Consider the following 23,527-nt stretch of genomic DNA (forward strand, 5'->3'; position numbering starts at 1 on the left):
ACTGGACTGGAGGCCCATGCACATCAGCAGTGTGCAAATCTGGGCTTCCAGAGCCCCAAACTAGAGCTGGGTCCCTGTCCCCAAAGCCCTCTCCTCCAAAGGCTACAAGGTACTCTTTTTTAAATTATTATTATTATTTTAAAAAGACACATAGATCACACAAAATGTTACATTAAAAAATATTGCAAGGTGCTCTCAAGATTTTTCCTAACCTTAATTTACCTAAACACCATCTAGGGTATTTCTTTTCATTAGGTTTTGCATGAGACAGGTTGAGCTAGGGATCACAGAGTGAAAGACACCTGCTTTTGCTGCTGTGTCCTTTTCTTCTGGTGTAGCTGGGTTTTTCACATACAATGTTGCTTAAAGTCTAGGGCCTAACCTTCCCTTTGACCACTTAACAGTTTAGCTGTGATCTAGGAGCTCCTTTTATCCCACAAAGGCAAGAACTTATAGGGGAAATCCTTAAATTCTTAAACAGGAGATTTTCTTGCTTAGTCTGATAGTAGTGAGCTTGACAGAATCACTAGAGAGGAGATTAAGATGACATGGTTCAGTTGCCCTATCCTCTCCCAAAAGGCAAGATGCTTCCAAAAAGTTTCTCAGGTAAATACTACTGCACTCTTTTCCTTCTCCTTCCTCTTCCTCTTCTTCTTCCTCCTCCTTAGTAGCAGCAGCAGTAGCAATAGTACTAGTATTAACCACAAAACCACTCTCACACCCATTTCTTGCAGAGCAGTACTATAATTTCAGAGGAGAGTGTCATGCTGGCCCTTAAGATCAAAAGGGACAAGTGAAAGGAAGGCCTTTTAATAGTAGCTAAACCAATAAAGAGGAAACAGAGGCCTCTTCCTCCCGCAGGTGTTTGCCGACCTTTTTGATCCAGTCATCAAACTGAGGCACAACGGCTACGACCCCAGGGTGATGAAGCACCCTACTGATCTGGATGCATCCAAGGTAGGCTGCTGGCTGGCTCCAGCCCCCCCTCTGCCGTCTCATGAAGCTGGCACTTGACGCCAAGGTGAGGAGAACCTGAGAAGCTCCACACCGCAGCTGAGAAGGTCTACACCGCAGCTAAGGTTCCGAAGTTTTATGCCCTTAATAACCACTAGGTGGGGTTGGTCATTGAAAACTTTAAACCTTTCCTAAAGCAATTCCTTTTTTTTTTTTTTTCCATCCCAGACCACCTAGTTGGGGGGAAAGGACTCCAGACCAGGGCTGTAAAAAGTACCTCTGCCCTTTACTTACCTCAAAGGCGCCGCTCTCCAGGGTTCCAGAACCTGCCGGCACTTTGGTTCTGTAACCGCGCAGCGCCCCGGGCGGCGGGGACCCTGGCTGGCTCCCGCTGCACTGTGGCGGGGCCGAGGGGCGCAGGCTGGGCCCGCGGTGACCCCCCGCCCGGCCCCGCAGGTCACCCAAGGCCAGTTTGATGAGCGCTACGTGCTGTCGTCGCGGGTGCGCACAGGCCGCAGCATCCGCGGGCTGAGCCTGCCGCCCGCCTGCAGCCGCGCCGAGCGCAGGGAGGTGGAGAACGTGGCCATCACGGCCCTGGAGGGCCTCAAGGGGGACCTGGCCGGCCGCTACTACAAGCTGTCGGAGATGACGGAGCAGGACCAGCAACGGCTCATCGACGTGAGTGGCCCACGACGTGCGTCCTCTCCCTGCGCTCAGGCCCCCGGCCTGGGGCAGCTCAGGGGTCCTCCGCCTGGGAGTCCGCGGAGGCCCGAGCAGGCCCAGCGCTCAACCAGGCCTCAGGAAACCCCGAGTCAGCCTTTCTCAGTATAAGGAGGAAAGATGAGGCTGGAAGTTATGTTTACATTCCCCTTAGCACATCTAAACCAGGACGGCCTTTTCAAAAGGAACTTTTAACTCGACTCCAGGGAAACGCAGAAACAAACACCTGTCATTTCGGAAAATGTAAATGTCACAAAGTATGCTTCATGTACAAATCACATGGGCCTACGTATAGCTGACCGTCAGGTCAGCCCCTTAGCCTGCCCACCTCTGCCCCAATTGGCCACTTCAGGTTTCCAGTGTAAGGGACATGCTGCTTCCTGGGCAGTGGCCGTCTACAAGCTTGACCTGGCTCCAGTCACCAACTGCACTTTCGTCTTGGAGACTGTATAAGGACTCCTCTCCCATAGCCTGTTGATTTCATACTTTAGTGTAGTCGTAGTCAAATATACGGTTTCCATGTATCTTGTCATAGAGTAAGCATATATCCATGTGAGAAAGGGTAGTGGACACACAGCAAGAAAAACGTCAGTTCCTTGGCGCTGGCTTTGATATGTGGTGTAGTGTATCAGTGGTAAAAGGAACCATTTTGGGAGTCCTCCAAGTCTAGGTTAGAATATCACTTACTAGCTGTGTGATATTGGATTAGTCACTTTATCTCTGAATCTCAGTTTTCTTCATCTGTGAAATAGAATAACTTATCTCATGGGGTTGGTATGAGAAGCAAAGGAAATAGACGTGGCATGTAGAGAGCATTAAATTAACAGTGCGTATTTTTATTTATGCATTAATTTATATCTCTAATACTTTTTAATAAAGGAATGATGAACTAGAATGCTAGAGTTCTAGAAAATGGCAGCTGTGTAGAACAGACCTTTCAGGACTGGGTCCTCTCTGCCATTGCATAGGGTGGGCCTGGTGGTGAACTCCAGAGTGATTCAGTGGGGAGGTATTTCTATTTGGGCTAAGGCAGGGGTTTTCAAGAATTAACTGAAGAGCTTTTAATAATCTGGGTGCCCTGCCACACGCCATAACAATTAAGTCAGAATCTCTGGGTGCAGGACAGGGCACTCGTAATTTGTAAGCTCCTCAGGTTATTCTAGTGGGCATCCAAGGGTGAGAACCTCTAGCACAGAGATCTAGGCATTATTAGTGAGTTGCAAATTGGCCACATAGCATTTACAGTCCCATCTGATCTCATCAGTTTCTCCTTCTCTCTGCTTTGTCCCTTTTGGCCTGCAGGACCACTTTCTGTTTGATAAGCCAGTGTCCCCTTTACTAACATGTGCTGGGATGGCCCGTGACTGGCCAGATGCCAGGGGAATCTGGTATGGACATAGCATTTTCACATTTGCCATGTGTGCAGAGGATCTTCCAATTGCCTGACTTGTCCTAACCTGAAGTTGCTGTGAACTGCAGTTGACAGCATGCTCAGCTGGAGAAGACAGAGTACTTAGAAATTTTGTGTGTGGTGTGTGAGTGTGTGTGTGAATGTGTGTATGCACCTAAGCATTGTGATGTTTCCTAGATGAGCTGGTTTGCATGAACTGTGCATGAGAAAAAGCTACATTTTTAAGGAAAAATTGAGTTTCATATTATTTGACCTCTTTGATTCCTGTATTTTGACTATACCTTAAGGAGCTGAGATAAAAGCGTTCATGAGCAGCCGCTCAGTGGGGGTGGATAGGCAGGATCTATGAAGCAAAAATATGTGAAATCTTTGGTACCCCAAACATCCTGGGCTGTGGGTAAAACTCTGTTTCTTTAAAAAGCACCACAAGCTTTGTTAAGAGACAAAATATTCTCCTTAGTGTCAAAGTAAAAAACATAATAATGGAAGCACTGTCATCCTAGTCTGAGGAACTAAAGGGATTGTCTTCTTGCTGGGCAATAGCATGGCATCTTTAAGGATTGGAATTGCTCTTGTTCTTTAGTCTGTCAAGATATCATTATTTTGTGGTACTTCTTCAAGCACAATCAAGAGATTAGTACCTTCTAGGAAACAAGAAAGGTGAAATGAAGCAATCAAGCTAGAGAGTTAATGGGAATTTTCATGTGTTGAAACAAATGCAATTAACACTCAACACCATATTTCTCTCTTCATTAGGCATAATTATGACAAGACATTTCTCATCTGGATAAATGAAGAAGACCACACCAGGGTAATCTCCATGGAAAAAGGAGGCAATATGAAAAGAGTATTTGAGCGATTCTGTCGTGGGCTAAAAGAAGTAAGATGTTATCAAAGATTTCTGAATCTCCATTAAAATCAGATCTCTCTATTTTCCATTCTTGAAAGAAAGTGCTATGGTGACTTCCAAGATGGAGGTCACTTTTGTCCAGGAATCAAGGCAGTCTTTGGAGCTGGGCTTTCCAGGGCAGTGCTTCAGAAAATAGATGACTTTCCCTTGTTATTAGCAAGTGCCTCTGCTTCCAATTTGGGGAAGTTTGTGGATCAATAAATATTTTTCTCATTTCTTTAACATTGCTCTTGGCCAATCTAAATTTAGAGACAATATAGGGTATAGCTATATTCATAACTAACCTGACATGGATTTACCTACAAGAATTCCTATATTAGCCTACTGTCCTGGCATGGAAAATAATCATATCAACTGACATTTATTGAGTGCTTCATATGTGCTAGGTACTATGTTCAATGCATTTACATCGTTCATCAAATTTAATTGGGCTATTTTAGTAGTCTGATGGAAAAGATGTCATTTTCTATTAAAGAAGAAATTTACCTAAATTTCCCTCATGGCAAGCATATTGTATGTGTGTCTCACCCTGATGAATGAATGACTACTTGAGAACTCTGCCATTTGTTCATTGCTGTTATACTTATAGGTAGAGCGGTTAATCCAAGAACGAGGCTGGGAGTTCATGTGGAATGAGCGCCTAGGATACATTCTGACCTGCCCCTCCAACCTCGGAACGGGATTACGAGCTGGTGTCCATGTTAGGATACCAAAGCTCAGCAAGGTACACAAAAGACCAGTAGCCCTGCTGGATCCCACTGGGATCAGCTCAGATATGACTGCTTTTAAAGGGAGAAAACGTTACTGCCCTTTCCTTAACCATTACTCCCTCCATCTATAATAGAAAAATAGTGAAGAAGGCTTAAGCTTGCTTTAAAAGATAGCTATATTAGGCAGGATAAAAGTTTAAGGGGCTGTAAGAAATAGTTGGTGGTTTCAAGAACAGTTTAAATTCTCTCTCCTGTAATAAGTCAGGCCAGGTAGGTAGGCTACTCTGCTCAGTTCCATATGGTTCCTTCCATCTCATTTTTTTGTGTGGACTCCTGGTGCAATGGCTCCCAAACTTGAGCATGCCTTAGAATCATTTGGAAGACTTTTTAAAATGCCACCTCCAGAATTTGCATTTCTAAGTTTCCAGGTGACATTAATGATTGTGGTCAGAGGACCACACTTAGAAGACTTCTGTCTTATGGCATTGTCCCCATTTGCATGGTCATAGTCAGGCCCAGTGGTCTAGTTTGTGGGAAAGGGAGAGAGCACACAGGCACCCATGTAAATATTTACAGTCCAGACCTGCAGGTGGCACATTAGCACTTCTTCTTATTCCATTGGCAAGAACTTAGTATCCACTTCCTCAGCTCCAAACTAGAAGAAAAGGAAAAAGGATTCAGTGGGCAATGAGTAGTTTCCTCCATAGCACAGTAAGTGAATCAAATACTTTAAAACATTTTTAGAAAATACGCTTTCTGTCAAAACAAATTAGCATGAAAATATTTGTTATTTTTAATTCAAGTGAAAAGAAAACAACTTGAAGTGATTTAACTTCATGATTTTAAGAATGAATAATAAATACACCAAAGTTGGCACCCAGATGCCCAAAAAACAGTATAGCAGTTAGGAGCAGAAAAGTTCCATTCCAGCTCTGCTCCCTTCTAACTGTGTGACCTTGGGCAAGTTAATTCCTCTAAGCCTCAGTTTGCTCATCTATGAAATGGGATGAAAGCAATGCCTATATCACAGAGTTGTATTTAAAAGTTCCAGCACAGTGCCCTGGTAGGTAGCTAATAAATGCTGTTAAATATTGTTAAATATTGTTAAAATATTAGCTGTTATTACTTCTCATGTGCTTTTTCTAAGTGAAACCTGCCAATGGTAGTGAATCTATTTTGCCTCTTATGACCATAAGTATTATCCCTTGTCCTAGGATCCTCGCTTTTCTAAGATCCTGGAGAACCTAAGACTCCAGAAGCGTGGCACAGGTGGTGTGGACACTGCAGCAGTGGCAGATGTGTACGATATTTCCAACATAGATCGAATTGGTAGATCTGAGGTAATATCTTTCTCACTTTCCTAAAGTGAATGAATAAAACCAACTTAAAAGTAAGCGGAATAAAAGAGTAGCCTAAACAGTCTTACCTTATTCACAAAATTCAAGACCACTTCTTTCCCCATTGAGTCAGGAGTCATGTTAGCTTTTCTTTCAGAAATGTGATTTCCTACATGAAATCACTGCATAAAAGTACATTGTCATCTGAGGACATACAGGCAGGTAGAGGAATTCACAGTGGGGCTCTCGTCACCGACCTGCCCTTGAGAACTATCCCAGCAATCTCCAGCAGCAGGAGCTCTATTATGCTAAACGGCAGCAGTATTTTATCACTGTGTAGTCAGAGAACATCTGTGCTATCACTCTGAGGGTGGTAAAAGTAGAGGAATTTTACCTTGACTCTGAATTTCCTTTGGTGGAGGCCATATACTATCTGTCATCTTTACTCTGGCACACTTAGACAATTCATATTTTCTAAAAATTTATCTTTAGGGCTAAAGATGGAAAATAAGGTGTGCACTAGGTATATATAGGACTGTGCTGATAATACACTGCTACATAGGATGACTAGGATTCACAGATTGTACATAGGCCTGAGTGCTGCCTGCCAGAAGGCATAGAGAGCACTCTTAAGCCGCATACAGCAGATTCCTAAGCAGCTATGGATGACAGGAAATGGATGACGGGAAGTCACACCAACTTAGTATGTCTGATTGAGCGTAGTCCACCATTAATTAAAAAAGCATTCTCTTCTTATATTACACAATTTTTAATAACTCAGTGGCTGGTTATTAAATCTGTGGATTATCAGTGCTCTTTTCTCTTCCTCACCAGTTTTTGAATATTTCATTGGTAATCTCTACCAGTAAACTGAGGAAAAGAAAGGAGGAGCACTAAAACCAATTAAATCAGCTTGTGTGCTGCCAGCTCTGGTAAAGTACTTGAGGAAGAAGCAGCTATAAAAAAACCATAGCTTCTGAAAATTACTCTGTAATGCATAGTGTAGTGAATATGGAAAATCTGGGGCCTAGCCTTGTCTGTTTCTAATATTAACTAGATTTTTATTCATGGAAAGCAAGGTAATCATCACTTTTAGAAGCTAAAAACTAATTACAAATTAATATGTGATCATTATAAAAACTAGAAAAATGCCATAAGGTATTGAAAAAATAAAACCAATTATTTCATTGAAGAACCCTGAGATAAGTCACTGTGGACATTATTCTAAATTGCCTTCCATCCTTTTTTACAATTATTCAAAAATATTTTTTAACAAAATTTGGTATTGTAACATATATTCAGTATGTGTCCCCCCCCCAGTGTATTATATTATAAACACATTCCCACAATATTAAATATTCTTCAAAATCATGACTTTTAATGACAGCTTAGTAAAGATAATCCATTATCTATACTCTTTCCCTGATTATTTGATATTTTGTTCAACTATGCCTATGCTAACTCTAATCACAAGTCTGATTATTCAGGTAGGATTTATTTCTAAGAAATGAATTCCTGTGTTAATGGTTAAGAGTGCTTACTTATGATTGAGTTTCCTTCCAAAAGTTTTAAGCCAAGATAGAGTCCCACTACTAGTGAACGAGAGACCCATCTCACCACACCCTCACTAACAGTGGGATGGGTCAATTTGTAGATAAAAATAGAAAATATGTGTGTCTCCCATCAGTAGTAACTAGCTTTCTGACTCGACCCTCTCTCAGGGACTCAATTTCCTTACTCATTAAAAGAGGTGGGGTGGGGACTGGACTCCATCATATCATATCTAACACGCAATGATTCCTTTCATCCTTGCTGTTCATTCTTGAGTTTTGCTATACATTTTAGTGCTATCTGGAATTAACTATTTGTTTACTGTGTTTGAGTTTTCCCTGGAGCAGCAGAAGTAATTTATTTGGGAGGTGATCCTGGGAAGAAATTTATAACTAGATGTGTTCTAGTTTAAGAAAAATCAATATTTGGAAACGAAAGTTCTAACACCTATTTTTAAAAATTATTTTAAAATATAATCCACAAGGCTTTCTTTAAATAGTTAAATTTGCCTGGTACAGTGAAAACATGATTTTAATTGCCAAACATTTTATTTTAAGCAATTTTTTAGAAAGGCATTTACTGAGTAAATGACATTAGCTGAAAACTGTAGCCTCTTCAGTTCTTAGATAGCTAAGCAGCAAGCCAGTGTCAGATCCAGACCAAAGAACAATATCACTGTATAGTTTTACTTTTAGACAACCTCTGATATCTGGGGGAAAAGTGTGTGACGAAAACTAATGATTTTCATATATAAGAAAAGTTCTTATATACAACGTAGTATCCCCAACTCAACTAAAGGAAGATTAATAGAAATCCTTGTAACATCTCTACTTTCCATTTCTGACAATAACCACCAGAACCTTCTCCTCCCCAAACCTTTAGGGAAATAACAAGAAGGAAGTAATTGTTAGAAAGTCCATCTAACATGGCAAGTTCCCGTTTGCCCCAGTGTTGTTCCTATTTTTCAGTGCCCTGAATAAGCCTTCTATGCAACTTAATCATTTGTCTTTTTCACTGCCAAAGGTTGAGCTTGTTCAGATAGTCATCGATGGAGTCAATTACCTGGTGGATTGTGAAAAGAAGTTGGAAAGAGGCCAAGATATTAAGGTGCCTCCACCTCTGCCTCAGTTCAGCAAGAAGTGAACTTTTCTCAATTTATGAATAATCTGTCTGCTGGTATGACAGCTTTAAAGAAATTTCTGTACTGAGAATTTTTGTAAACTTGGTAAAATATAAAATTGTATGTCCTATCTTTACAATAAAATTCTCCTTAATATCACTGCTTGTTTCCCTGATTTTTTAATGCTATGATAAAGGGCAAACACATTTTGAAAATATCCAATTACATGGAGGAGCAGGCAAAAATATTTTAAAGCAATGATAAAATTAACGTTTGTAAGACCATTTACGCTCATATCTAGATAACCCTTCTCTTTATAGACACAGTCAAGCGTTTAACAAGCCCTTCATCGACACCATTGGAAAATGAGGAACTAATATTATATAATCAATTTTCTGGCAAACAGAGCAAGAGGAAACCTTTTCTTAAAAGTGTGGAAATAAACAAAGGCCACCCAAATGAGAACAAACAGGCTATTTATTCAGGGATTGCTATAGCAAAGGAGTCAGCCATCATTATTTGCATTTGCAGAGACTCAAAGGCAGGTGGGAAATGGGAAAGGTTTATATTGAAATAAAGGGAAGAGTATGGCTATGCTCTAATTGGAAGTTGTAGGCATGGGGAAACCGGAGGCAAGCTAACTAGAAGTGGGGTATCCTACGTGATTGGTTTGGAGAATGTATTTGGCTTTCTCTGGTTGGTCATTTTTTGGAAGTCAGGACAAAAATCAGGGAAGCTGTCAGTCATTGACCGAGTACTGAACATTCTGGACTGACTGTTGCAGAGGCTGTGGTTCCGCTTCCTGAACTGGATGGATGCTGCGGAACCTGTGGGTCTGCATCGTATGTGACTATCTATTTGGTCTCTTAAAAGCAATCCAAAATTTTGTTTGTCATAATGAAATGTTTTTAGCATAATTCAAATGCTGAATTCTTCTCTTAGCATGCATATCCTTCTCTCAAATCTCATTATTCTTTTCCACCGAATCTCTGATGTCTGTAACCTGAAGTGACATGATAGAAGAGGTGGGAGTGACCAATTCTGTAATAAAACATGAAACTGCCGCCCACCCAAGATACAGTGTGTGAGCCTGAATAACAGGGATGAGATCAAATTCTGCATCCTATAAGTAAGTGAGCACTGTTAAATTAATTCGCTACTGTAATGTTAAGCATTTGGGTTCCCTCCTGCTATGATGAGAAAAATGAAGTATAAGCAAAACACACTCTGCTTATACTGGTGCAAATACAGTTAGGCACTGCACTAACTTTCAAGTGACAAATTTAAATGTGGTAGAAATTCAGAAGAGGAAACCACACCCAACATAAATCAGGACACCAAGCTAAACACTCTGGATGGGGTCGGGTAGGGGGACGGAGGGCTGTTCCGCCAACCAATGCTTAAAGGCAAAAGAGGGATCACAACCTCAGGCGGTGGCCAACATTCACCGCGTACAAAGGAATAAAGGGTATATATAGCTCTACAGCCAAACTGCCTGAGGACAAGTCCCAACTCTCCCACTCTATGACACTGGGTGACCAGTCTCTAGATTCCTTAGTTTCTTCTCCAAGAAAAGAAAACAGTGATAATACCTATCTCATAAGGTTATATTGGGAAGATAAAAAATAATCGATATTTATAAAGTTCACTTTGACGTGTTCAACACACAGTGACTTCTATGTATTTGCTGAATAAATACTACAAATAAATCATTATAATATTATAATTATCTCTGAATATTCCTTAACACCATCCTATAGGGCATAGCACCAGGACTGGTGGTTCCTGTTTTGAAAGGTCTTATGAGCTAAGTGATAAATGAAGGCAAATGCATAAAGCTAAAGAAACATAAGTATTAATGAGCTGGAGAGACTAGATAAAGGCATATACAAACATTTCATTTTGTTTAGAAGAAAAGCTGAAATGCAAGCACTTGAATAAAAATATATGGGGAATGGGTGTAGCTCAGTAGTTGAGCACCTGCTTCCCATGTACGAGGTCCCGGGTTCAATCTCCAGTACCTCCTTAAAAGAAAAAAGAGGAAAGCAAGCCTTAATCTATAACACATCTCAAGCAACATTTTCAAAATCATTAACAACAAAAATTAACTGGATAGCTGAGGTAAAGAGAGTTCCAGAGAATATCTCTCTCTGCATTTTTTGTCTCTGCATTTTTATCTCATTCCTACCCATTAGTTCTAACTCATCAATAACCACACTGACATTGCATTCAATATTGGCTTGCTCACAGGCTGTTAGGCCCTAAACTTTAAATCATCTTATTTACATTTGTAATTCTTGATTCGTGGGGCTGTTTGACCTTTATTTATTTTTTTAAAGATTTATTTATTTATTTATTTCTCTCCCCCCCCCAACCCGGTTGTCTGTTCTCTGTGCGTCTTCTTTGTCCACTTCTGTCGTTGTCAGCGGCACAGGAATCTGTGTTTCTTTTTGTTGCGTCATCTTGTTGTGTCAGCTCTCCTTGTGTGTGGCGCCATTCCTGGACAGGTTGCACTTTCTTTCGCCCTGGGTGGCTCTCCTTACAAGGCGCACTCCTTGTGTGTGGGGCTCCTCTACGCGGGGGACACCCCTGTGTGGCAGGGCACTCCTTGCGCGCATCAACACTGCACATGGGCCAGCTCCACACGGGTCAAGGAGGCCCGGGGTTTGAACCGCGGACCTCCCATATGGTAGACAGACCCCCTAACCACTGGGCCAAGTCTGCCACCTGTTTGACCTTTATTGTGTTACCAGGAAAGTACTCAAGTGTGACTTTACTCCTTGGGAACAAAATATTCATAACAAAAGATTTAATTATTTAAACCAAATCTATAATGGATTCCTAAATGCTTGATCTGACACCTTCCTTTTCTTTGTAATCCTCCACAATCTTTAAATACACTTTCCTGACAGCTCTTCAGACAATTTTTAGATTATGTAACAGCACTTAAATGGGATACAAGACTATTTTTCCTAAAGCACTGCCAAACATTTGAATGATTTGATTCTGTTTGCAGTTGTGGTAAGTTACAATATTGCTACAAGAAATAAGTACATTGAAATGTTACAATGAAAAACTAAAAGATCTTTCATGTGAGAGAAGAGTCAATTGGAAGAGATCAAGAGACTTTTAACTATTAATTAAGATATTAATTGAATATCATATCTTCTATCCAAGTAGTCATAGCAGGCAAATAATTCCTGTTTACTAAGGTCTAGTTCAATAAGTACTCATCAAACAATGATGTAAATGGAGCGTTGTTCTGAGTAACAGACCTTTTTAATTTGCTATATTCATTGCATCTGAGGTAGAATGCAGATAGGATTGGTTTTGATGCCTGGGAAATCCCTTTGGCTCTCTTCCACAGGGGAAGAAAAATCTGGTTCCGTCTTGACATCTGGGCTCCACAGTTAGTCTGCTTCTGAGGAACTGGCTCTTCTACCCTTGGCCTAAAAGTCATAAATGAGCATGCCTGGGTGTTTTGAAAGCAGCCAGAGAAGAGAAGTTGTTTTGAGGTCAAAAGATGTGCATTATGAGATTGACGCGCTGCCTACTGTGCTAAGGCAGGGACAGATGCTGGACATTATATATCCTGCCATAACCCACTGAATGGACTAGGGGAGAGTGTAAACTACAAGGTAAACTATTATCCATGTGGTGCAGCAGTGCTTCAAAATGTATTCACCAAATGCAATGAATGTGTCACAATGATGAAAGAGGTGGTTGATGTGCGAGGCGTAGGGTTGTGGGGTGAGGGTGGGGTATATGGGAACCTCTTATATTTTTTAATGTAACATATTTTATGATCTATGTATCTTTTTTTAAAAAAAGATAACTAAAAATAAATTTTAAAAGATAGTAAAATAAAAGATGTGCATTAAATCCAGGCTTAGCCATTAACCAGCTATGTGGTCATCTACAGCTATTTAACTCAGTAGAGCCTCAGTTTCACCTTGTAAAAAGGTGAAAATCCCTGCGTTACAAAGTTTTTATGATAAGTAAATAATCGAAGGCAGTGACACTTCTTTTATTTACTATAATCTATGGGAAGAAATACATTTTACAGTAGAGCTCAGTACATGCCTATTATGAAAGTGAAGTAAGCGCACATGTATGTGTATAAAACATAGATAAAATTCTCATATAACAATATTTCCCCTTACTATTTGAGATGCACACTGGTATTTTTCTATTCTATATTATCCTACCCTCTTCCAGTCTTAAAAACTATTGATTGTGATTCAATAAATTGATTTCATATCACAGTAATGGGATGAAGTTCATGGTTTGGAAAACACAGGCTTAGTTACGTAGTTCAATCAACATTAAATTCTCTTTCCACTTTTTCCTCCTTCTTTCATCCCTTTAAACTTATTTTTTCCACTTCCTCATGAATGCTGAGGGAAATGTTGGAATACTGTCCCAGAGTAAAGAAACTCTTGGTGAATACCTGAGCTTTCGTTAAAATTCCAGTAAAACCATGATCTAGGACAAGAGTTCTTAACAAGGGGTCCATGAGCTTGAATTGAAATAAAAATGTTAAAACATTATTCTTGTGGGGATGTGTTGGTGAGGGTGTGATATATTTATTAAATAATATATAGTGTGGACATCGTAAAGGGTCCATGGTTTTCACCTCACTGGCAAAGGTGTCATGGAACAAAAAAGGTTAAATACCACTGACTAGGAGTAGGAATCATGCTCCAAGAATAAGAACAAAACTGAAGCAGTCCAGTCCTGGCAAATCCTAAACAAACTCTCAACTAGGTTACGATGGTATTCATATGGCCTGTGCATGTATTGGTTTAGGGGTGTATTCAAACTTACCTAATTCTGTATCCAAGTTTGCCTAGTTTCTGGAGAACCAATCAAGTGATATAAACTCTATAGGCTTTATGTATTCAGGAAGGATGTAAAATGTGTATTCGAGCTTACATCCGGATGGAATGTGGATGGTATGTGAATTCAAGCTTACCTGGTATCCAAACAAACTCCTAAACCCTAAAAAAACTAAGAAAGAAAGTCATTTTGGTGCCAAAACCTCTCCTGGCCCCACCCTATGTGTCTCTTGTATAAAAATAAACTAAAGGCCCTATTCTGGGCTCAGATTTTTGGACAGAAGTCTGCCGGGCCCAGCCAGTTATAATAAGTCTTCCTTCTCAGAAAATTCCCACATCCTAGCCTTCAATATGCAATCACAGACTTTTCTCTGCATCCACTACATTTCTGGGAGTTCGTCTGGGATCACTGTGAGGCCAGAGATGGCAGCATTTGACTGCCCCTCTCGGATGCCTCCGGGGAAGCCAGGAAGGCCCAGGCAAACCCCAGCCCAGGGTGCCCCTGGACCCCTTTAGTCCAGAAAGAGGTTGGGGACTCCACCAGAGCTGTCCAAGAAGAAACCAGAGGCACCAAAGGGTTTAAAGGGAGACCCTGAGAATGGAACAGAAAAACTCCTCATGTCTGATGGGTAAGTCCCCAGGGGCATAGTGTAAGAAAAGCCTAACTGTAAACATTAGAAAGGGGGGCCTGATCAACCCCTGAGAGGACCCTAGTACTCCCAAAAGTTTGGGGGGAAGCCATCTTCTCCAGGTCTGAAAAGAAAATTGGGTGACTGCATGTGACTCTGCGAATAAAACACAGAGACATACTTCTGTGGGGCAAGAATGGAGTCCTAATCTGTGGTTCCATGGCACCCTCATCTAGTCAAGGGCAGTGAAGGCACTGTCTGGGGCTCTTCATCTGAGTCAGGGGTTTATACCATCCCGCTATTTGGTTTGGTGGTAGTGAGAGATGTTTCATGGGCTAAAATCCCACTCCCTCATTGGTATTCCAGTGCTTCACACTGGAATGCATCCTGAAGAATTGGTCTAGATTTGGAAGATCTTGGTTACAGAAATGGATTAGTTTTCGTAATAAAGCTTGATTGGAATATGAATTGAGCAATGGAGAAGTCTGGCTAGAAATAGGTCTTCAAATTTTAATGCCGGATTGCAACTGAGTTTGTTTTGTACACAGCAAAGGTAGGCAAAGAGACCTGTTAAAGGCTTCCCCCTTTTAAGCCCCCTCCCATAGCTTACATGTCTGAAAACATGATACTTCCCCTAAGGTTGTAAATTAATACTGTGTGAGTCCCCTTAGCTTCAGTCGAAAATCTTAAAAACAATAAAAATCAAAAATGTAAAATGGTGGAAAGCTTGAAAATAACCATACCAAAGGAGTAAGAATTATGAGTCAAATTATGAACTTTATGTTTCTGTCTGTGTGCCGTAACTCTTTTTGTGTTTGTCCATTTCTTAAGTGCCAGTATATATTCATACCTCCGGATGATAATATTAAATTATGTAAAATAGTGAACTTTGGTTAGGTTGGAACTCTAGGACACCAGGCCAGTCAACTAAAAGGTGTCTCTTCATTCTCCCTAAAATAATAAGCATGGTTTCTGGCATACCAGCAAACTCCCCATAAGAGTCTTTTCTCAGAAATCAGGAAATCCTGCCTACTGCTGGTCCAATGGCCACAGAGCAGCCTCTGTATAAAACCCTGAATTCCGGTTAAACCAGTGTAAAAAAAAGAACAGGTAGATCTAAGGCCCAGAAAACACATATCATTTCTCCTTTAAAAAAAAGAGAAAATAAACCTCAAACTTCCATTAGTGTAAACTTGGTTGTGCCTATAAAAGGTGTGAGTAGTGATGGAAATAAAAAGAGCTCATGCCATCAGTTAAAATCAAAGAGTTCCTAGAAATGCTAAATGTATAGAATTTTCTCTTCTGTTTTAATCTGTGTTTAACTCTGTGTTCAACCTTAAAATCTCCATTTAACTTTGTCAGTTTGCTTATGCCCAAGAAATCAGATTTGGAGTTCACCTGTTAAAAATTGAATAATGGTGAAAAGTAACCTAAAAATAAATCTTTAAATGTCAACACTGTCTTGCTAGTAAATTTAATGCATAAATCACAAGTGAAATTTATTTAAGTGCTGGGGAAAAAAAAAAACCAGAAATGGTACAAACTTCTCACTAATAAATTGTTTTAATTGCTTAGCTAATAAATAAAAGTGCCCAAATTGATTTTAAGTGAAACTTTCTAGAAACTAAGACTTAAAATCACTGTATAAATGCCTTTATATATAAAACAGCAGAAAAATAATAACTAAAATTATTTTAACAGAATAAATGTAGCCTAGGTTTCAGCTATTATAATTGTAATCTTAAACTAATTTACCTTTGTTTGTGTCTACTTCAAGTCTATCTTGTGCTTACTATAGTAATGGTAATTATAACTTAAACTTACCTTTAGTTATGGTTATTTTATAACTAGCCTCACTCAACCCTTAAACTTCAGCTATTGTGATGGTAATTATAAACTGAGTTTCCTTTGTTTATGATTACTGCGAGTCTGGCCCCACCCCTTGCCTCTGCTTTCAGTTAATTCTTGACAATTTCTGCCCCTATGGCTCAGGAAAAATTTTACACATTTAAAACATTCCTGTCTCCTGTTCCACTGGTATTAATAGCCCTGCTTTCTCTTGTGGCTCCAAGTGTAAACTAAATTACTGCCTGGTGGAATTCTTAACCCTCAATGTTGGGCGTCCACTCTTCCAGCCCAGTGGCTGCTGGAGTCTTGTTATCTCTGAGGAATGGGAAGTAAAGGAGGCCTGCTGGCTTGATGGTCAGGGTACCTAGAGATAGCAATTCATGAGAGAAACCAGTTCCCCTGAGGCTTTAATAGCCTTAGTGAGTATATATGTAATTAGTCTTGCTCATCCAGAGTCTGCTGAAGTCAAGGTAAAATATAAAGTTCTGAAGCAAAGGAAAATTATGTTAAAGCACTGGGAACATTTTACAAAATTCTTGTGCAAAACTGCATGGTCACAGTGCAAATTAGAAAAAGCCTTCGGGAGGTCTTCCTAATGTTTTACAGTTAAACTTGTTTTATAAAAGAATGAAAGTTTTAAGTAACTAAGTTGTGTTTCCATGTCAAACTATTCATGTCTGCCTATTTGCTCAGTATATGTCTTCACACATAGGGATAATAATATCAAATTAACAAATAATTCTTAAAAAAGCTCTATTCAAATTGTTTAAAAAAATATGCAGTTATACATATGATAACTATTCTAAGAACCCAAATTAGGCTAAAACAGAAAAGTTCTATAAAAATCTAAATATAGCAGCTATTTAAAAAGGGAAAAGGATTTTCCTGAGCTCTTTAACCTGCCCAACCCCCAGGACCTTCTCTTTGCAGGAGCTCTGAGGAAGGGGCTAGGTGTAACAGATTAAAACTCTTCCAAGCAGAAGGAATTAAGAATCAGTTTGTATTTTAAAAAGGGGATTAGCCCCCAGTAAAGAAATGGAAAAAAAAAATTCTTTGTGTAACTGTAACAGTTTCAATTTATTTTGGTTGGTGTTATCTCTTTGATTTATAAAATACCAAATTAATAAATTAACATTATATGTATTAAATATTTAAATTTATGAAAGTTGTAAGTTCATGTTTAATGAAATTAAGTTAAAGAAGAAAATGTAGATCTGCTCTCTTTGAAATGGATAAAGTAAATTCCATTAATTGGTAATTGTAATCTAAGGTAAATTAACCAGTCTATGTGGTTGTGATCAATTATAGAGTTTATAAAAGCATCTTCTAAACTGAAACATTTAAATGGCTAGTTCTAAGAAGCCATTATTAACTAGAAACCTAAATTAATATTAATGACAAAAAGTAACTTCATAGCAATAAAACCTGTTTGGAAGTCACCTCAATGTGCATATTCAAGTGGTGGTAATGAAAAGTCAACTTGATTCCATTGGGAATCTTCAATTTTCATTTTAAAAATGGGAAAAATAGTTTTTCCTCTACTGCTAAAGTAAAATACCTGTATAATTAACGTCTTCATGGTAAAAGTGTAGAAGTAAAAAGCAAACTGCTGAAAGTTCATTTAAAATGTAACACATGGGAAACAGACTTGGCCCAATGGATAAGGCATCTGCCTACCACATGGGAGGTCCATGGTCAAACCGCGGGCTTCCATGACCCATGTGTAGCTGGCCCATGCGCAGCGCTGATGTGAGCAAGGAGTGCCCTGCCACACAGGGGTGTCCCCCGCATAGGGGAACCCCACGCTCAAGGAGTGTGCCCTGTAAGGAGAGCCACCCAGCATGAAAGAAAGTGCAGCCAGCCCAAGAATGGCACCACACACATACAGAGAGCTGACACAACAAGATGACACAACAAAAAGAAACACAGATTCCCAGTGCCACTGATAAGGATAGAAGCGGTCATAGAAGAACACACAGTGAATGGACACAGAGAGCAGATAACTGGGGGGGTGGGGAGGGGAGGGGAGAGAAATAAATAAAAAAGAAATCTTAAAAAAATAATAAAATAAAATAAACACAATTGGCACTATAAGCTTGCTCCCAGGGAGAGATAACATGTACAGTATTGCAAACCTGAAACTTTGAGCTATTAATTGCAGCTAAGGAGAAACTTATGCATTGAGAAGTACATTAATTGGTATTAAAATACTGTACCTATATCCTCTTCTAGATATATGTCTGACAATTATGGCAATACTTCTAGTAAATCACATGCAGAAGGACATTGAACATGTTAAAAGTCCTGGTTGGGGAAGCAGATTTGGCCCAACGGATAGGGCATCTGCCTACCACATAGGAGGTCCGAGGTTCAAACCCGGGGCCTCCTTGACCCGTGTGGAGCTGGCCCATGCACAATGCTGATGCGCGCAAGGGGTGCCGTGCCACACAGGGGTGTCCCCCACGTAGGGGAGCCCCACGTGCAAGGAGTGCACCCCGTAAGAAGAGCCGCCCAGCACAAAATAAAAAGTATAGCCTGCCCAGGAATGGCACTGCACACACAGAGAGCTGATACAGCAAGATCACGCAACAAAAAGAGACACGGATTCCAGGTGCCGCTGACGAGTACAGGCGGACACAGAAGAACATGCAGCGAATGGACACAGAGAGCAGACAACTGTGGGGGGGGGGGTGCGGGGAAGGGGAGAGAAATAAAAATAAATAAATAAATAAATCTTTAAAAAAATAAGTCCTGGTCAACTTAATTTTCTGAGTAGTTAATGAACATGTCTGTAAGATAAAGGAACGGCCACCTTGCCTGAGAGCAGTGGGGCCAACAGCCCTTTTAATTGAAAAAGCCATCAAATTAGCTTGGGGGCAACCTCTCACAGTCTTCACCCCACACCAGGTGAAGGATGTGCTTGAGGCCAGGGGCCACCAGTGGCTTACAGGTAGCCAATTAATTAATACCAGGCTCAATTACTAAAAACCCCCGAGGTGCAGATAAGGGTGTGTCAGACTCTCAACCCAGCCACCCTACGACCAGGAGAGGGCCCAAGATCAGATCCTGAGGGGCCCCTTCTCCAATCCTGCCTTGAAACTCTTACTCAAGCAGGTCAGATTTAAAGGATGAGCCTCTTGTGAATCCAAACATTAAATGGTTCACAGATGAAAGCAGTTTTATTAAGGAAAGAATTAAAAAGGCAAGCTATGCAGTGATTTCTCAATTTAAAACCATTGAGGCCAAAGCTCTTCCCTCTGGAACTTCATCCCAGAAAGCAGAGCTAATTGCCCTTACCCGAAGTTTAAAGCTAGCAGCTGATAAATGGGCTAATATTTACATAGACTCTAAGTATGCTTTCCTTGTCCTTCATGCTCAATCTGCTATGTGACAAGAATAAGGCTTGCTTACTAACAGTGGGTCACTTATTAAGCACAGGCAAAAAATCCTAGATTTACTAAAAGCTGTACTGTTAACTCAAGGAATAGCAGTTATGCATTGTCCAGGGCATCAGAACACAGACACTGCAATAGCAAAAGGAAATGCTCAAGCTAATGCAACTGCTAAAGCAGCACAAACCCAGGTTTTCCTCCTACTCCTTATTCCAGCACTTGTACCAGTACTTAAAATTCCACAGTATACCCAGGATGAACAAACCAGGGTGGCTAGCCTGGAATTCATCCTGGAAACTGATGGGTGGCTTTTTAAGGATCCTGAGTTTACCGTCAGGAGCAGTGCAGTGGAAAGTCCTCCATGGACTTTACCAAGCCACTCATCTGTGAAAGGATGCCCGAACCAGCTTAGCCAAAAGAGTTTTCAAAAAAAACAAAGCTTGGTAAAAACAGTCAAAGAAATTACTAGAAATTACTCAATTAAAGCAAAAAATGTAAAAACAAAACAAAACAAAAACTTTATTCTGTAGTTCTAATCACTCCCACAGCTATTAAAGTCAAAGAAATATCCAACTTGGTGCACTAATCCCGAATGAAGCAAGCTGCCCAAGAAAGTGCCAGTTCAACAGAAATACCTGATGGATATATGAATGCCAATTATTGGATGGCCTGAAATACCTCTTGAAGAAATAAAGCTGGGAAGCAGATGTGGCTCAACTGATGGAGCATCCGCCTACCATATAGGAGGTCCACGTTTCAAACCTAGGGCCTCCTGGCCCATGTGGTGAGCTGGCCCATGCGCAGAGCTGCCACACACAAGGAGTGCCATGCCATGCAGGGGTGCCCCCTGCATAGAGGAGCCCCACATGCAAGGAGTGCACCTTGCAAGGAGAGCCACCACACATGAAAAAAGCACAGCCCACCTCGAAGTAGCACTGCATGCATGGAGAGCTGATGCAGCAAGATGATGCATCAAAAAGAGACACAGATTCCCAGTGCTGCTGAGAATGCAAGCGAACACAGAAGAACACACAGTGAATGGACACAAGAAAGCAGACAACATGGGGAGGGGAGGAGAGCGGGGAATAAATAAATAAATCTAAAAAAAAAAAAGTAAAGTAAAGCTAAGTAGTGTGTATGTCAAAAACAACTGTTCCCTCTAACTCTAATCCAAATGCCTATTGCTAGGGGGAAGGCAAACCAGACCTTGTCTGTTTTCATCTCCTTTAACTTAACCAAAAGGGCGATGCCTCTTCCCATTCTTCTCTCCTACCATAAATATTGAAATTGGCAATTTATACCTAACCCCATTGTCTATTGCAATTTCTCTCTAAAGTTAACCAGCAGCATAAAATAATTCAAGGAAGAATACTGTTTCCCACCAACTTTGGAAAAATGCAGCCTTTGCAGGCACCTGACCAAAATCCAGTATCATCTCCATTCAGCACCCCTTTAAGATTAAAGGTGTAAATTCTCTAAGGGGGGAATAAAGCAGGCTAGTGAGATAGAAAATTGGTGGATGCATCTGAAACCTGGCAAAGAGTCCACATGGACATCAATGGCCCCCAAGATGGCTGCTGGAAAACCCTCCCCAAGATTCTGCCGCTCAAAAGGAAACTTTCTCCTGAGGCCAGGAGGGGCCCCAAATATTCCCTTAAGAATTTTCAGTCAAAGCAGTAAGCAACTGGAACTCCTCCCATGCTCTCATCATATTTCCCTGCTTCCTCCCCTTAATAATAGCTAGGGTACACACTTTAATAAATAATGAGGTAAAAACACCAACAGCAACCACCTCATAACTCCGAAAATAGTGATGCCAAAGCTTAACCAACTTAAGCAGGCATCAAAGGGGTGAATCATATGGCCTATGCATGTTTCAAACTTATCTAATTCTGTATCCAAGTTTGCCAATTAAGTTTCCAAAGAGCCAATTAAGTGTTATAAGCTCTATAGGCTTTATGTATTCAGGAAGGATGTAAACTGAATGTGTATTCCAGCTTACATCCAGATGGAATGTGGGTGGTATGTGAATTCAAGCTTACCTGGTATCCAAACAAACCCCTAAACCCTAAAAAACTAAGAAAGAAAGTCTTTTTGGTGTAAAAATCTCTCCTGGCCCCACTCCGTGTGTCTCCTATATAAAAACAAACCAAAGGCCCTACTTGGGCTCAGTTTTTTGGACAGAAGTCCACTGGGCCTGGTCAGTCATAATAAATCTTCCTTCTCAGAGAATTCCCGCATCCTAGCTTTCAATAGGCGATCATCAACTTCTCTCTGCATTCACTACAGTATCTGTCAAAGCAAAAATTAGCATTTTTAGCAGGAAGATAAAAAGTCAAAGATCTAAAAAGTTCAATGAACTCCAAATAGGGAAAAAAAATAAGAAAACCAAATAGGGAAAACACAAGACATTTTTAAAGCAATGAAAGAAAAATTTGTCAACCTAGAATTCTATATCCAGCAAAAATATACTTCAGAAGTCAAAACAAAACGAAGAATTTTTCAGATCAAAAACCTGAAATGATAGTAGAACCCAGCCACAGCCATTTATTTATGCATTGCCTATGGCTGTTTTGCCCTACAGTGGCAGATCTGAGTAGTTGCAACACAGACCACAGATCACATGGCCCAAAATATTTATTATCTGACCCTTTACAGAAAAAAAAATTCTTGATTCCTGATTTAATTACTCCTCTTAAAAGGCAGAGACAGTCAGACTGCAGATAAAATTGAAAATCACCCAAATATATCCTTGAAGGAACCCATTTTAAATATAAACAGATAGGTTAAAAGTTAAAAGGATGGAAAAAGACATACCATGAAAACACCAGTGAAAAAGAAGGATGGAATGACTTTATTCTATTACTATTAGATAAAACAGATTTCAGAAAAAAGGATTAGGAGGGACATTTCACAATAATATGTAGGTCAATTCATTAAGAAGACTAAAAAGTCCTCAATATGTGTTTACCTAATTACAAGGTTTCACAATACCTGAAGCTAAAACTGACAGAACTGTTAAGAGGAAATAGGCAAATACACAAAACTCCTCTCCTGGTAATCTATAAAACTAGTAGACAAAGCGTCAGGAAGAAGCCAGAGAACTTAAAAATATCAACCATGTTTAAGTCTGCCAAGAAGCAGGTGCCAATACGGGTTTCAAAATGAAAGACATTTTAGTGGCGAGGGAGCAGGAGCAGGCAGGAGCTTTTAGGATACAACGCTGGTTTGAGAGGAAAGAAAGGAAGATTGAGTAGGAAATGTCCCAGACTACAATTCAGTTCCAAGAAAGGTTTAGCCTGACCAGTGGGCAGTCTTCAAGCCTGTTGGAGGAGTCTCGCATCGCCTAAGGCAGGAATGGGCCTTGCTCAGTTATGAGCTGGAAGCAGTCCAAGGGAAGCCTAGCCTCAGAGTGAAGACAATGGTTGAACCACAGGAACAGCAACTTGGGCAGTCAGTCAATAATATTCCCTACAAGAGGTGGTGCCTTTTCACTGCCACCACAGTTTACCCTTTGTGCCACAAAGATTTACTTCAGGAAGAGCTCCTCCAAGGCTCCCATGGTTCTCATTTCTTAGGGAAAAAAATTTTAGAAGAGGAAGGTTAATGGTATGAACTACAGCCCCAGCTGCTGCAGTTGGTCTTGGTGTTACAACTCATACTCATTTTCAACCTCCTTCATTATCCATTCTAAATTCACCTCACCTTCACCTATCATCTTGGCAGGTCTTGGTGACTTACTTTGTTGTGTGAGTCAAACTTTCAGTCTGAAGGAGTCTGAGGCCTTAGCCATCACACCTTTCTCAAGCTGGAGTTGTTTTACATATCCGTTCAGTTATAGTGAGCCAACAGAGTACTAGGAGGCATCAAAATGTATTACCCGGGAGCGGACTTGGCCCAATAGATAGGGCGTCCGCCTACCACATGGGAGGTCCGTGGTTCAAACCCCAGGCCTCCTTGACCTGTGTGGAGCTGGCCCATGCGCAGTGCTGATACACGCAAGGAGTGCCCTGCCATGCAGGGGTGTCCCCCGATTAGGGGAGCCCGATGCGCAAGAAGTGTGCCCAGTAAGGAGAGTCGCCCAGCGCGAAAGAAAGTACAGCCTGC

At 40.6% G+C, this 23,527-nt stretch overlaps 1 protein-coding gene across 1 annotated transcript in view; it reads left to right on the plus strand.

Annotated features, from left to right (window-relative positions):
- The window catches only part of CKMT2 (creatine kinase, mitochondrial 2), a 29,674-nt gene extending 20,802 nt beyond the window's left edge, over positions 1-8,872 (plus strand). Inside the window, exons 4-10 of the mRNA XM_004455901.3 lie at positions 862-957; positions 1,411-1,632; positions 2,977-3,062; positions 3,842-3,965; positions 4,585-4,719; positions 5,920-6,045; positions 8,617-8,872. Coding sequence (XP_004455958.1) covers positions 862-957; positions 1,411-1,632; positions 2,977-3,062; positions 3,842-3,965; positions 4,585-4,719; positions 5,920-6,045; positions 8,617-8,736 — 909 coding nt within the window. The 3' untranslated portion in view covers positions 8,737-8,872. The remainder of the gene's footprint in view (positions 1-861; positions 958-1,410; positions 1,633-2,976; positions 3,063-3,841; positions 3,966-4,584; positions 4,720-5,919; positions 6,046-8,616) is intronic.
- The last annotated feature ends 14,655 nt before the right edge of the window (positions 8,873-23,527 follow it).

The sequence above is a fragment of the Dasypus novemcinctus genome, chromosome 2 (assembly GCF_030445035.2).
Source record: "Dasypus novemcinctus isolate mDasNov1 chromosome 2, mDasNov1.1.hap2, whole genome shotgun sequence".
Lineage (NCBI taxonomy): Eukaryota > Metazoa > Chordata > Mammalia > Cingulata > Dasypodidae > Dasypus > Dasypus novemcinctus.